Raw genomic sequence first — 14,650 nt, forward strand, 5'->3', positions numbered from 1 at the left:
ACATGGCGCAGCCACCGCTGCCAGGAGTCCAGGCACCGGAGAGCCTGGACCATTCCAAAGCCTCCAAACCCACACTGGACCCCAGGCCACGTGGGGTGGGGACTGTGTTTTCGGGGTGTCCCCACCCAGGGCTTTCTCCGCATGTCGCTGCCAAAGAGGTGGGCGTCCCAGGGCTCAGCTGTCCCCATCCAAGGACTGCGGCAGACACGGCCAGGAAGACAGAGAAGTCTGTATTTTGCACGCCCACACGTCCCCCGTTGCCTAGAAGTTGAGGCTGCCCTGGGGCTAGGCCTAGAGCAGATCATAGAAGTAGTCCAGGCCCTGGCCCAGCTCCCAGATGGCCAGCCCGACGCCCAGCTCCCTGGCCAGCTCCAGCCGCACCTGCACGGACTGCAGGTAGAGGGCACCATCAGCCCCTGCCCCTCACCCTCCCCTACCACCCCCGCAGCCCCCGCACCGCTCAGGGCTGAGGCCCTCGCCCGAGGGCAGCAGGTCAGACCACGCACTGACCCCGCTGCCCACCTCAGCCTCCCTGAGGGCAGGGTTATGGCGGGGCTGCACGCACCTTCAGAGTCGGGTAGAAGAGGATGTGCCTCCCTCCTCGGCTTCTGCAAAGGATGGTGGGGCATTAGCCTCCTCCTGGCCCCGCCCCCATAACCCAGGTCTCAGGTCTGGCTGGAGGAGCCCCTGTATAGGCCCCTGCCCTCAGGGCCAGAGGGGAGCCGGTGGCCGGCCCCGGCCCCCGCCCCCGCCCCCGCCCCCGCCCCCAGCCTGCCCGTGTGGCGTACTCACTTCTTGTACTCGAAGAAGTGCTCCGAGGCCTGGCTGTCCCACACCATCCGGGGCCTGTGCTCCTTCAGCGTCTGGATGTACCTGGCGGGGCCGGGGTGTGGGTGTGGGTGCCCTCTCGTGCCTGCAGGCACCCCACCTCACAGGAGCCTCGCCCAGGACAGCCTGAACGCCTCCCTGTGGCTGTCATGGAAGGGTGAGGCCATCCAGAGGCGAAAGGGACGAAGGTAAAGGGGACAAGGGGGCGGCGGGTGGCACAGGGGGTGGAGGTGGGAGGAGGGAGGCCCGGCACCCTGGCACAGGCTCATGGGCCTGGCACACGTGGTGGGGGCTCACTGGGGCCCGCAGCCACGCCTGTCACCCCACCCTGAGGCCCTTCCCATGCAGTGACTTGTCAACCTGCGATGTCCCTGGAGGAGCGCAGCCCTGGCCGGTCAAAGGTCCTGTTGGGAGGCCCTTTCCAGGTGCATCTGGAGGGAGGGGACGTCCCTCCTGACCCCACAGCCCTGCACCCGCTCCACACAGACCCCCGGGAGGCGGCCACATGGGGCCAAAACCTCGTTGGGGGCCCAGGCTCCAGGACCCCTCTCCGAACAGCTGAGAGGAGCCCCGCCCTGAGTACCACAGAGGGCGTGGCCCCCAGCCTAGGGGAGGGTGGCGCAGGGGCAGCTCCTGGGGCTCTCAGGCAGGCAGGGGGAGAGCCCCTGATATCCAAGGTGCAGATATGACCCTGGCCCACTCTGAAAAGCCTTGAGCCAGCCCTGACTGCCTACCATGGCCTGACCGCTCTGCCCAGGTCCCGTCGTGCCCCTCTGCGGGGCCCAAGTGGGCGCCGACCCCCATTCGCCCTTGCCGCGCGGGAGCCGCAGCCCTGCTGCGTCAGCACTCTGGCCGCTCTGGCACTGACTGACTGGCCCCCAGGGAGGCCCTGCAAGCTGCAGCGTCTGCTCCCGCCAAGGGGAGGCTGGGCAGCAGCGTGGGCAGGGGCAGGGCGGCTGGTCCCAGACAAACAGCCAGCCCCACCCAGGGCCCCACTCTCCTCCCCGCTTCCCTCAGCCCCGCTACAGCGGGTGTCCACGAGGAGCGCGTGCAGGAGGGGACAGCGGAGGGGGTCCCTGCCGGGGAGCAGTCAGTGTGTGCATGTGAGCCGTGCATGCCCCTCACCACTCACAAGGGAGCACATGCACACACATGGACACGGGAGCACACACACACACACCTTCACAATCAGAGCTCCCTCCTGCAGCCCCTGGACCCCCTCAGAACAGCTGGGGCCGAGGGCTGCCTGGTGCCTTTCCTCGCCTGACCCCACAAGTGGAGTCTGGGATCAGAACACAGCCATGCACAGAGGGGCCATGGGGGACACCAGGAGGAGAGGGCCACCCACACGCCGAGGAGAGGGCCACCCACACGCCCAGGAGAGGGGCCTTGGGGGGACCAGCCCTGTGACACCTGGTCTCGGACTCCAGCCCCCAGGACGGGGACAGCATCTGTGGGGTTTACGCAGTGGCCCGAGCCAAGACAGGTGGTCCTTCGAGGCCAGCAACCCCATGCCTACCCCCTGCAGGCCAGGGATGTGGGGACAGAGCGGGGCGGGCCAGCCAGGGCTGCGGCAGGGTAGGGGCAGTGCACAGGGACACAAAGCAGCGGACCTGAAGGATGGCCAGACAGACATGGCCTCCAACCAGAGGGCCCCCTGCGAACGGCGACAGAGAGGCAGCAGTCTCTGGACACACTGCCTGCTGGCAGGGCCGGGCCTGGGGACAGGCAGCGGCTCACGTGGTCTCCCAGGAACGGACGGCACCCAGCAGCTGGGTCAGGCACTGCCCCTGTGGCAAAATGGTGCCCGACCCAAAGCACAGGCCCGCGGGGGGCCAGTGACAGGACCACGGGGACGAGCTGCCACCGGCGGACACAGAACTTCCGACACAGTGGGGAGTTGACGAGTGACAGGGAAGGCGAGGGAAGACCGCCACCGGCACTGGGCCAGCATTGATAGGAAAAGGCCTGGTGGGTCAGGAGCAGGTGACATGGCAAGAAGTGGCCGCTGACGCGAAGACAGGGACAGAGACCAAAAAGAAGGGCTCCAGAGAGTGCCATGCGCGTCAGCGGCTGGGGATGCACCCCCCGCCCAGACAGCACACTCGAGGGCCCGCAGGGGAGGGGGTGCTGGGACAGGAAAATACCTGACAAACCGGCCCCCGTCTTCCCAGTCTGATAAAATGTGTGAACCCGCAGGCACAAAAAGCTCAACGCAGGCCGGGTGCGGGAGGGGCCCTGTGCAGGCCCCTGCCAGCCCCACCATGGCAGAAGCAGAGCCACGCCGCACGCATCCCGCAGGAAGGTGACAACGTAGAAGGCTGGGGGACCTGGGGAAGAGCTGGCAACCCAGAACTCTGTGCCCAGCAAAGACACCTCCCAAAAAAGCAGCAAAATAAAGCTAAACAGCCCTGACCAGCGTGGCTCAGTTGCTTGCGCGTCATCCTACAAAGCTAAAGTCATCACTCTGATTCCCGGACAAGGCACGGCTGGGGCTGCGGGTTGGAGGAGCACGGACCCCACACGGCAGAGCTGCACAGCAAGAAGCGGAGAGCTGTCCTTTGAACGGGAGAACGTGGGAGTCCATGTGACGAGAGCCTCCGGGACATTGTGGGGTCCCCCAGGCCCCGACCATGTGCCACTCACATTGCGAAGAGGGTCCACTGACCCGCCGAGAGAAGGAAATGCTAGAGGTGCCCCAGCTTGGGCAGTGCTGGCACGGCACCCCACCCCGAGGCTCAGGGGGCTCCACTCACGGGCACCTAGCAAGCGGTCAGACCTGCCAGGGCTTCTCACCTGCTTCATCCATCACCTCCAGGAGACACGCAGACCCACTGGCATGAAGGCCTGGAGGGAGGGACAGCACATGAGGCTGCCTTGCGTGGTGGGGTCCCCGGCTCACCTGGCCCCAACAACAGGCTCGCGCGCATCCCTGGAGGCTGAGTAGTCCATGCCGTAGAAGTTGAGCCCCAGGAGGATCTTGCTCCGCCACTTGGATTTGGGGTCCAGGACCTGGACGCAGGCTCGCACCCAGGACAGCGGTGCGTTGGGGCCCGGCCTGCAGGGCGAAGGAGGAGTGGGTATCAGCGGCAGGTCCCACCAGGGCCACCACAGGGAGCAGCGCAGCTTGGGCACAGGCCAGGGGGCGGAGGGGGTAGGTGACAGGCAGCAGCCGCAGCGGCAGACGTGGTCTTCTTGGTGACAGGGCAGGCCCCTTGCCCGTGGCCACTACTCCCGGTGGTGTGGCTGGGCACGGGCACGGTGCTCCCACAGGGGCTGCCTGCTGTTGCCCGCCACAGGCCCCTGACAGGAAAAGGCTGTGTGACGCAGGGCGCACCACGGGCCCTGGGGAAGACCAGACTGGGCCCTGGGACTGAGCGTCCGGCCGCTGGCGGGTAACACCTGCGCACAGGTCGCGGCGGCAGGCCCAGCCCCGACACTCACTGCTGGGCGGTCGGGTAGTCGTAGGTCATGAGGCTGAACCCGTCCAGCACAGGGCCCAGCTGCTCCAGCTCCTTGTGCGTGAACATGCCCAGCTGGTCGGTCCTGCGGGAGACACGCACGGCCACCGGGGCCCTCGCACAGCCTGCTGGCCTCTGGGTGGCGCCCCCAGCCCCACCCCATCTCCACTCCAGGAGGGCCTGGGTCAGACCCTGGGGATGACTCAGCTCTTGTTAGAGGGGACGGAGGCTGGCAGCTTGGTCAACGCCACGCTCCAGAGGTGGGGGCAGGGGGCGCACAGCATCCCTGGGTCGTCTCTAGGGCCTCGTCCACCCCAACTCACTGCCCCTAGTTGCGTCTCACATGGCGGACACCTCCTCCCTTCATCACCCCGACTGAAGGTTGTCCCTGGGCCTGGGCTCTGGTGTGGGGTGCCCTGACCTACTGAGGACCCCATCTTGCCTAGTGACGAGTGCCTCTCCTGCCCTTAACCTTTGTGGCCCCGTTCACGTCTTTACCCTCCCCCCATCCTGCTCGAGGCTGAAACCCTGCCTACCAGGCGGGGAACCCTAAGTGTTTTCCCCAGTCGGCCCCTCCAGGCCGACTCCCCTCTGTCCATGGTCACTGGCCGTGGCCTCACCTGGCCCGTGGATGCCGCTTGCAGGGCAGCCCCCATAGCAGCTCTGGTGGGGACCTAACCGGTGACAGGTGGAAGGCCTGCCCACTATTGGGGTGCTCACATCTGATCCCCACGTGCCCGGTCACCCTGGCCCCCCGCCAGCTGTCATTGCCCCTCTGGCTGCTCCGCTCAGCGTGAGCCCAGCTGCCCTACGAGGGTCAGAAGGGACCATCAGCCACAGGCCCCTCAGCCCTCCAGCCTGGACCTCTACCCTGCTGCACGCACCACCACCTCCATGCTTGTCCCACACCCACAGGTGACCTGTGCCCCCAGGTGAGCGGGAGTGGGCCTCAATACAGAGGGCACCACTGACAGAGCTTGCTGACGATGAGTGACTGCTTGCTGGAAACCAGGGGAAGCCCAGGGTGGCCAGTGGTAGGAGGACAGCAAGGGAGGCTGAGGTCCCCCATCACAGGACAGCCTGAGGCTGGGCTAGCAAGCTGTCCAGGGGCCTGGGAGGCCCAGGAGCTGCGGCCACTGGAGACGTGCAGGGCCAGGCCTCGAGGACGGCCAGGGCTCTCACAAACTAGGTAGCTGTGCTGCGCACCGGCGTCTCCAGCGGTGCTTGGAGCTGAGCACAACCCCCACTCACACAGGACAGTAGTGGCTGCACGCAGCAGCGGGCTGCGACCTTGGGGGCAAGTCAGCGCTGGTGGGAGGGCCCTAGATATCACACATCCGCAAGCAGACCCCGCCTGGAGCCCAGGCTGTGGGGTGGGTCCCGCTGCAGAAATGCCGAGAGAGGTGCCCTGGGAGGTGGGGGAGCGCCAACCGCCAGCCAGGCCTGCCCCGGCACACACGGGCCAGCACATGCCTGGTTGCTGGAAGGGGCTAGCCTGGGGGACCCTGCCTGCAGCCCCAGCGGCCGTGGTCCCCGCTCCTGGCAGCCAGACTGCCTGGGCCCTGCCACCCCCACCCTGTCCCACGGGTTCTGGAAGAGCACTTGAAGCGGGGCTGGACTCCTGAGCTCCCACGGCCCAGCGGGTGAAGACTTGGCCATGGAGCTCCAGGGCCACGCCTGAAAGTGAGCGGAAGTGTGTCTAACAGGCTCCATCCCTCAATGTGGGGGCTTCCAGCATGGCTTCATGTGTGCGGGCACAGCCTTCGCCCGCAGCCTCGGGTCCCCAGCCCCGAGCGAGCACGGCCCTTACCCGGGGGTGACGGCTGGCGGGATGACCAGGATGACCACCAGCCGGGCCTGGTGTAGCGCCTCGGCCATGTGGGTGAGCATGTGGACGAGACCCCTATGAAGACAAAGAGGTGGTCAGGCCGGGAGACCCGGCCTAGACCCCGTCGGGCGGGCGCCCCTTCACAGCACTTTCTGCCCTGTGGGCACCAGCCACTCAGTGGTCCACATGCTGCCCGGGTGGCCCTCCTGGTGCCCCAGGACCTTGCATGCCCCAGTCTCAGTGGGGCTGGGCCGAGTGGACACAGAGCACAGGGCCTCCTGGAGACCTGACCATCTCCCTCTGACCCCCAGACCAGGCCTCAGGGCAGGAGCAGACGGGGGGCCTTGCAGAATCACCTGTGGGCCTGGGGGTCCGGGCACAGGGAAGCAGGGGTCCCTGCGCCCAACATGCAGGGCAGAGGGCCCTGGGCATGCCTGCTCTTGGCTCAGCTGCCTAAGGGTCTCAGGTGGGGGGCCTTGCTCCCTGTGTCCCCCCTCCTGCCCTGAGCGGGAGGCCTGGAGCCCAGCCCAGTGCCCTGTGGAGGCAGGCAGGAGGGGCGAGGCTCAGGCCTGGGGCCCCGTGGGATTCCTCCAGGCCTGAAGGGAGGCCCAGCCCATTCCACACCCCACTGCTGCCCTCAGTGACCTCCCATGGGCGGCACCAGCCCTCCACGGAGTTGTGTCTCTCCCACATCTTCTGTGGGGCCATCCCCCATGTTCCTGCCAGCCTGGGGGTCGCCCCTTTGGCAGGCAACTCTCGTCAGGCACTCTGGCCCACGGTGGGGTGGGGTGCAGTTGAGAGCGCACAGGGAAGAGTAGACACAGAACCTGGGCGCTGGGTGGCTAGGCCAGCCCCTCCCCAGGTCCCCAGGAGGCTCTGGTGCTCCGCAGTGCCTCCTGCTTGTGTGCCAGCCTGCGCGCGGTACCGCCCAAGCCCACTCACACACGCTCCTGGCTCAGCAGCTGGCTCCAGGCCTCCACCACGAAGCCGTCGAAGTGCTGGCTCTGAAAGGGCCGGGCAGGCGGTCGGTCAGAGGGCTGGATGGCCTACTCCTGCACCCTCCCAGGAAGGTCATGGCCCGAGGGTAACGCCACAGGCACAGAAGTGCCTCTCTGAGTGGGGTGGCGGGGGTCCCCACAGGAGCCAGAGGTGGAGTGGCCAGGGCTCCCCAACCCCTGGGGCCCAAGGGGCACCCCCACCTGCAACCCCACACTGGACAGCTAGGCATCACCTGCAGGAAGTCCCCCGCCCTGGGGACGCCTGCGGGTGTCGCCTGTGGAGCGCCAGGCCTCACCTTGGCGACCTGGACCATGGTCTTGCTGAGCTCCTCTATCTCATCCTCACTGTCCCAGACGCTCCGGAAGTCCTCGTGAGTCCAGTCTTCAAAGAGGAGCCGAGGTACTGGGGGGACAGGCCCGCACAGGCACTGTGATCCTCCCGTGCTCTGCTCCACCCACAAGGCAGCCGTCAGCCCCCAGAGCAGAGTGACACTCAGCCCAGAGAGGGAGGGGTCCTGGTTGGTTGGGAAAAGACTGAGGCGCTGATCCTTCTGCCCTCGAGTGCTGGTCCCTGGCTGCCCAGCGCCCGCTCTTCTGGCTCTTCACCGCCTGGTTCCTGATGGACCATCTTCTTCCCAGACCTGACCCTACGGCTCCCCATCAATGCAAACTGCAGGTCTGTTCTAGGGCCCTCCTGTGGCTGCCCGCTCCGAGCCCCTGCTGATCCCACTGCACTTTGGGACACTGTCCTCTCTCGCCAGCTGGGAGCTCCAGGATGGGCAGGGCTGGCGTCCCTCTCGGGCTTGGCCCTCAGGCCCTCGATAAAAGCTCACTGGGTGAATGAAGAAACTGGTCAAGGGGGCGCTGGCCTGGGTGGGTAGGAGGGCCAGAAGACGCAGGCTGGACCAAGGGCCGTGAACACTAGCCTAGGCGCCTGGCCTCCTTTCCCAGCTGTTGCAGAGCAACCCGTGGGCGTGGAGAACAGCCTGGGCCCCTCGCCCTCGCACAGGAAGGCCACAGCAGCCAGGGCCTCCGCCCCACACCCTGCACTCACCTATGCGCAGGCCCTTGGCCTGCTTCCTGACGGCACGCATCCACCCTGCGGACGTGAAGAGGGCGCTCAGTTTGGGGACCCAGGTCCTCATTCACCTCAGGGGGGAAAACGCCCGGCTGCGCGCCAGAGAGCGAAGGGGAAGCCGGTGGAGAGGGTCCGAGGCCCTCCGCCCCCGCAGAGCGTCCTGGGCCAGGGCGGCTCTGGCCCTGGTGCTGTTTCTTGGCTGAGGGGTGTCTGGAGGGCCAGGGACTGACACTGCCCTCCTGACATCATGGAGCTGCTCTGAGTCTCGAAACTTTACAACTGGCTGACACACGTGTCCTCCTGGGCCCCCAAATGGGGACAGCCACGTAAACTCAGGCGCGGGCCCCCAAAATTCACTGTCAGGGCGGCTGGGCCCTCGCTCCTCCCTGGACCTGCCCTGTCCAGCTCTGTGATGGCCGCGGCGGTGAGTGGGCCAGACCTGCACCAGCTTGGCAGAGCACATCTTCAGGGTGGCCAGCTCCTCGGGGAGGGCCCTGCCCTGCTTGTCTCCTGCCCGGCGACACTATGAAGGCCACCACATATCCTGGCTGAACGGAGAGGCCCTGCGCCGGTTCTGCCTTCTGCCGCGGACACTGGCGGCCTCCTCCCTGTGCCTATTGTCTCAGACACGCTGTGCAGCCCTTCCCCAGACCCTCCTCCGGAACGTCATGAGTGAGCTGCCGAGGGCAACTGATGGGGGTGTGGGTCGACATGGGCAGTGGTCACACTCACACACACAGACACTCACCCCCACCCTCTCACATGCTCACTTTCTCACACAACCCCTTGGGCCCAGGAGTGTGCAAACAGGCAAGGTGAGAACCTTGGTCCACGTCGTGGAGGCCCGTGACCTCGAACATCTCACGGCCACGTCTCTTCAGCTGTAGCCAGACGGGTGAGATCTGCGTGAACTTGCCCCCGAAGACCTTGGCGACGTCATAGCCATGGCTGTTCCACTGGCGGAGGCCAGAGGCCAGGTGAGCCCACGTGCAGCTGGGGCTGGAGGGCTCAGGGGCCGCCTCTGGACGGGGGCACCACAGGCCCAGCTGCACAGGCGGACGAGCCCCAGAGGGACGAGCCCCTGCGCATTTCCCCCTGTACCCCCCCTGCGGTGGTTGCCTGGGGAGGTGAGGTTGCAGACCCCAGTTGCCACTGTGCCCCTGGGACCACCCCGTCCCCCCCAGGCCCAGCTTACTGGGGTGACATAGCCCAGGATGTCCCCAGCAAAGTGTCGCTCTCGGGCCTTCGCCGAGCAGTAGCTGCGATGCTCAAGCACCACGTCCTCGGCTCGGGGGTCCGTCACCACCAGACCCCGGTCCTGCACAGGCTTCTCTGAGAACTGAGTCTGAAACGACAGGCACAGGGAAGACACTGCCAGTGTCTGCGGCAGAAGGCAGAACCGGCACAGGGGGCCTCTCCGCTCAGTCAGGGACTGTGCGGGGGGCCCTCACGGTGCCACCGGCCAGGAGACCACAGGGCAGAGCCTTCCCCAAAGACGTGCTCTGCCTCCCTGGGCGCACATCTGGCCCACTTGCTCCGTGGCCGTCATAGAGCTCCACCAGGCGGGATCAGAGCCAGTGTCGAAAGAAGCAGAAAGAAGGTTGTCAGAGAAGTGGGGCCAGGTGCAGGCACAGCCACAGGCCCCAGCGCCAGAGGCTGCTCCTTTGAGGCTGTCCAGCCGGAGCACCGGGCCAAGGCCCCAGCCTGCTGGCTCACAGGCCACGTGAACATGGGGCCTCAGTGCACAGGAAGAAGGCACAACGGGTCAGCCCTTTGGCTGGTCCCAGACCACCCTGACCTTCTCCAGCAGTGTCCTGGAGGCGGACTTCTTGGCATCCGACTTCGACAGGGTGCTGTGAGCAGAGCCGCAGGCCAGAGCGAGCCAGAGCATGTGGAGGAGCGCCTTCATGGCGGGCAGGTCACAGGTGGGGTGGTGACAGGCAGAGTCCAACCTGGGGTCCGGGGCCTGCAGAGAAGGCAGAGCCCGTGGAGGCCACCAGCAGCGTGGGGCACCCCCTCTGGCGACTGGGGTCCTTGTCAGAGCGGAGCCTGGCTCCCAGCAGTGCGGCCCCTGGCTTCTCTCACAAGAGCAGGAAGGGGCTTCCCTGCCTCCCCTGCTGCCCCAGGGCCATGCTGACCGCTGCCAGCCCACCAGGAGAACTCGGGCTCTTCCTTCCCCATCAGACACAAAGAAGGCCCGGCCCGAGGGCTTCCCTGCAGCAAACAGGGTGGTGAGGGAGACTAGAAAGGACCCAAGTGAGCGGGGCTTCAGCTGCTGCCAGGGCTGAGGTGCCTGAGGGAAACATCAACAGTGCTTACTACACGTATGGGAAGGTTTCACTTAGGAAACAAAGCAAATACAAAAAATAAACCAGAAAAAGCACGCAGAACAGAGCTGGCAGCGAGTTGCTACGCATTGCCTGTGCCTGGCACGTCAAGAGCTCTCATGAGTCGGGACAAGATACTCCAGTGAAAGATGCCCCACCGCAAACTGAACTAGGGACGTGAGGAGGAGTAACATATAGACACCCCGAGCCCCAGAGGCAGCACCTCGGCTGCCCCAGAAACTGGAGGAGTGGATGCGGAGTCAAGACGGCATCTCCACCCACGTTGGTGAGGACTGGAGAGACACACGCAGCCGCGAGTCCCCAACCCTGCTCCTACCTCTCACCCCAGGCAGCACCTTCCCTGAGCTGTTTCTGGGACTTCGAGATGGAGAAACCTTTCTGGGAGACAACCCACCCACAAACATTATCCTCCACAACATATATCTTCTTGCCAAGTCCCACTTTTGGAAACTCCCACAGCCATGTAGAAAACACAGGAAGATGTCTGTGGCAGAGAAGAGCCTGGACCCCCTCCCATGGGGACGGGGACAGGGACAGGCGCTTGAATGTGCAGGATGCACTGGCACTGGCTGCGCAAACGTTACGAAAAGCAATCACTCAGCACGGGCCCAGCTTTATTTAAAACTCCCCCGTTCTCCCACGGAAACCAGCATGGGGGGGGGACGCTGAAGGACGCCCGAGCCAGCTGTCAGGCCTGTGGGTCAGGGCGGGCGGGGCCTCTGTGGGTTCACCTGCATCTCCTGCCCGCGCCCCCCCCCCCACCCCGCTTTGACTCTTTTGCGGTCTGTTCTTAGGCCCCTCCCCCTCCCCGTCTAACCCTCAGGGCAGCTGAGCAACAAGCATCACAGCCTGGCTGTCATCCTGGGTGAGACGTGGATGTGAAGGGCACATGGGCTAGCAGTGAGACTGGCCTTCCTGGGCACAGCCTCAGGTCTGGGAAGGGCCCTGAGGGTGGGGGACTCTGGCCACGGCAGGGGCAGGCTGCCCCGCCACCATGAAGCAGGAGAGACCTGAAAAAAGAGCTCCCACAAAGATGGAGCAGAGGGCTGTGCACACAAGGGGGACCTGCTGGCAGCAGCCACATGAAGCAGTGGGAGGGGGGCCCACTCTGCCAGGCACCCTCCATGACTGCAAGCCTCTCCTCGGCTCTGCAGTGCAGGCTTGGGTCATGGGGGATGGAAAGGAATGAGAAATGAAGCTGAAGGTGCTCACACTGCAGTGACCTGGGGACTTCAAGATGCCCTGCCCCTCCCCCCTTGGGCCACAGCCTGCCACCCCACCTGCTGTCCTCACACAGGTGGACAGAGACCCCTCTGCCTGACCCTTCACCTGTGACTTCATGCCATGGGGAAGGAAAGAAGAAAGGGTGGAGATGGGGTCAATCTGGAGGAACACAGGCCCTGCTGGCTTCTGCATCCAAAGGAAGAGCAACGGAAGGAGGACCAGACTGAGCTTGAGGCCCCAGCAGGCACTGCGCTGACCACCTGCCCCTGCACCCGGGGTGGGGGGACAGCTCAGGGATGAGCAGGCAGCAGGGGGCAGCACTTGGAGTACTGGATTGCTCCCTGACCAACAGGGGACTTCCCAGACCCACTGCCTGGCTGGCACTCGGTGGTGGGGACCCAGCGTGTGGGCTGCCTGGTGTGTGGGTGCTCCCGCGCAGGGAGGCCCTATCTAAGCACCTCCCATGGCTCCCCACTGTGCACTGTGGGGAAATGTGTCCCCCCCCACCTGCGCCTCTGCCCAAGGCACCACGGTCCTGCCAGAGCTGACTGCTGGGCTCACGCACCCTGTTACGTCGGAACGTGTACCCTCTACAGCCTCCTTTGTGTGGAATGGCCCTGGAAGGCAGTGTGGCGTGTGTTGACCACTGTGCGCTTGCAGTCACCCAGAGAGCCCTTACACGCCCAAACCAGAGGGCGGCTGGAGGCGGGGCCTCAGACCTGCTGTGAGTGGTGAGTGCAGCGGCCAGGAGCCCACCACCTGAGGCTCCAAGGTCCTGGGACGATTGCTACAGCCGTGTGACCAAGGGAAAGGGAGTCCCCGAGGTGATGTTCAAGTGTTTTTCATCGAAGCCCACAGCGAGAGTGCTGACCACAGCCCGGCTCACGCATCCAGAGTGCGTACATGTGCGGGCACAGGGAAGGCGCTGAGCAGAGCCCCTGCTCTGCGATGCGCTCTGACCATTTCTCTTCTAGGGCACTTTCAGACACTCGCTTTTACCAGTCCGCCTGTTCTCGCTATTCGGTGATGTGCCATTTGAGAGAAATGCTGAATGATGTGCCAGGAGTGTCTGTCACTGACACCAGATTGGACCCTGACCCGACTTTGTCGTTAACAGAACGGCAAGTGTGACGGTCACTCATCCCAGTTCTCGTCTTTGAGCGCAAATTCTGCAGCCAACTGGGTTCCCGCGGGGAGGGGTGAAGGCACATGGAGGCAGGACCGCAGCCCGCTGGGATGTTTATGACCACGGGCTGCAGCAGGTGGCTCTCCACACCCGGCAGGTCTCGTCGTCATGCCCTCAGGCTGAGGAGGTGGGCGGAGGACGCGTGGCCACTGCGCTAACGACAGGGCGATGGAAAACAGGAGTCCAGCAGAGGTTCGGTTGTGCCACCAACCACTGTCCCCTGACCTCTCTGGGCTCAGCTCTGGTGACCTGGGAAGCGAGGGGCGGCGAGTCATCCTCCGGTGTGCAAAGTCTACCCTTTCAAGGCTGGGGGCTGAGTGAAGTGGTGTCCCGCCCAGGGCACCCCAAGCAGCACGGGGACCCTAGCCCCTGGGGACAGGGCGGCCACCACCCTCCCGGTCTCACCGCCCGCTGACAGCCTCCTGTCACACTAGGCCGTGCTGCTCCCACTCAGGGTCTTATTCGCACACGCTCGTCTGCGCGGGTCCACGCTCGCTGGCTGCGGCTCGCGTCCGCGCCCGCACACCGCCCACGTCTTTCCGCACAGACAGCCCTCCCATCCACGCCCGCTCTCACACCGCTCGGCTTCGCGCCGCCCGCGCGCCCACTGCGCGGAAGGGGGCTGAGGCAATGCACAGAGGGGGCGCAACGGCTAGACGCGGGCGCCGACACCACCCCGGCCGGCCGCCGTGGGGCTCACCTTCATGTCCCGGTGGCCGGCCGGACCACCCTCTCGCACGGCCGGAAGACGCTCGCCAGCGCCGCCGGAAGTCCCGCCCCAGGGCGCCCGCGCCCGTCGTGGCCTTGCCACACCAGTTCCGCGTCGCCACCGACGCGCGCAAAGCACGCTGGGGCGGGGCCTAGGGACGCGGCCGAAGGGAGGAGCCTGAATTAAGGCGGGGCCTGACGTACAGCCGAGGGGCGGACCAAAGGGGAGGAGCCGGGGTGAGAGGGTGGGGCCAGCCTACGGGCCGGGAGGAGAGCCAAGGGTCTGAACCCAGGAGAATCAAAGGCCCCTTGGGGGCTGGACTCGGAGGCGGCGGGGACCCGGGGGCTGGAGGACGTGAGAGCGAGCGCGGACTACGCGTCCTCTGTGGGGTGTTGAGCGCTGCTGTGCCGCGCGTTCCGCGGGTGTTAGGCTCTCTCGGGAGCCCGACAGCCTTGCCGGGGGGGAGGGGGGGAGGCGGGGTTTCTGGGCGTGTCGCGGTCTCCTCGTGGGTACCACGGCGTGTGCGGGAGGGGGTTCCTTGCCTCCCTAGCGCACGCGCTCCTCAGAAGCCTGGGCGCCTGGTGCGACCTCAGGGCTGCAGCCACGTGTGACCACCAGGGAGCGTGTAAGGCTCCAGATCCTCAGCCTGGCTTGGGCGCGTGGCCGAGGGGACCGCGCGGGACCGACCTCAACGGCTTCCAGGTTCTTTTCTCTTGGACGCGGAAATCGCCTCTCTAGGCTTTCTTCCTATCCCCCTAGTTGCCGCCCCCCTGCCTAGCTCTCCTGCGCCATCCCCCACATCTCCCTGGGTGAGTGCAACTCGGCTTGGGTCACCATCCATCGATCGGCTAGTGGTGCCCACATTGTGTCTGGAGCAGTGACATGAAAACCCCATGTGCCCAAGACCCAGCGCTGTGCCTATGTTCGCCTCCAGGAACAATGGCACCTTCTTGCAAGTGAAAACAACCCCTCTCAGCCCCCAGCAAGAGC

General features: G+C 65.7%; 1 protein-coding gene across 3 annotated transcripts; it reads right to left on the bottom strand.

Annotated features, from left to right (window-relative positions):
- Positions 1-211: 211 nt before the first annotated feature.
- On the bottom strand, positions 212-13,769 carry CHID1 (chitinase domain containing 1). 3 transcript variants are annotated; one of them, XM_053924754.2, is made up of 14 exons: positions 13,652-13,767; positions 12,331-13,200; positions 9,992-10,159; positions 9,389-9,538; positions 9,017-9,149; positions 8,170-8,214; positions 7,412-7,518; positions 7,060-7,121; positions 6,100-6,192; positions 4,273-4,374; positions 3,731-3,886; positions 793-873; positions 566-608; positions 212-390 (listed from the first exon to the last, which is right to left on the bottom strand). In XM_053924754.2, exons 3-14 carry the CDS (start codon positions 10,100-10,102, stop codon positions 292-294), a joined length of 1,182 nt encoding a protein of 393 aa, XP_053780729.1. In that variant the 5' UTR covers positions 10,103-10,159; positions 12,331-13,200; positions 13,652-13,767; the 3' UTR covers positions 212-291. The 3 variants fall into 3 exon arrangements, with proteins under 3 accessions (XP_053780729.1, XP_053780728.1, XP_045039150.1); XM_053924753.1 differs by lacking the exon at positions 12,331-13,200 and having other exon boundaries at positions 13,652-13,769; XM_045183215.2 differs by lacking the exons at positions 12,331-13,200; positions 13,652-13,767 and adding an exon at positions 10,346-10,486.
- Positions 13,770-14,650: the final 881 nt, after the last annotated feature.

The sequence above is a fragment of the Desmodus rotundus genome, chromosome 5 (genome assembly GCF_022682495.2).
Source record: "Desmodus rotundus isolate HL8 chromosome 5, HLdesRot8A.1, whole genome shotgun sequence".
NCBI lineage: Eukaryota > Metazoa > Chordata > Mammalia > Chiroptera > Phyllostomidae > Desmodus > Desmodus rotundus.

Excerpts from the sequence above, each read along its gene's own strand:
- CHID1 (XM_053924753.1), bottom strand. Across the intron at positions 9,539-9,991 it reads CCAGGACACTGCTGGAGAAG|ACTCAGTTCTCAGAGAAGCC; the intron begins GTCAGGGTGGTC and ends CTGTCGTTTCAG. Across the intron at positions 9,150-9,388 it reads TCCTGGGCTATGTCACCCCA|TGGAACAGCCATGGCTATGA; the intron begins GTAAGCTGGGCC and ends GGCCTCCGCCAG.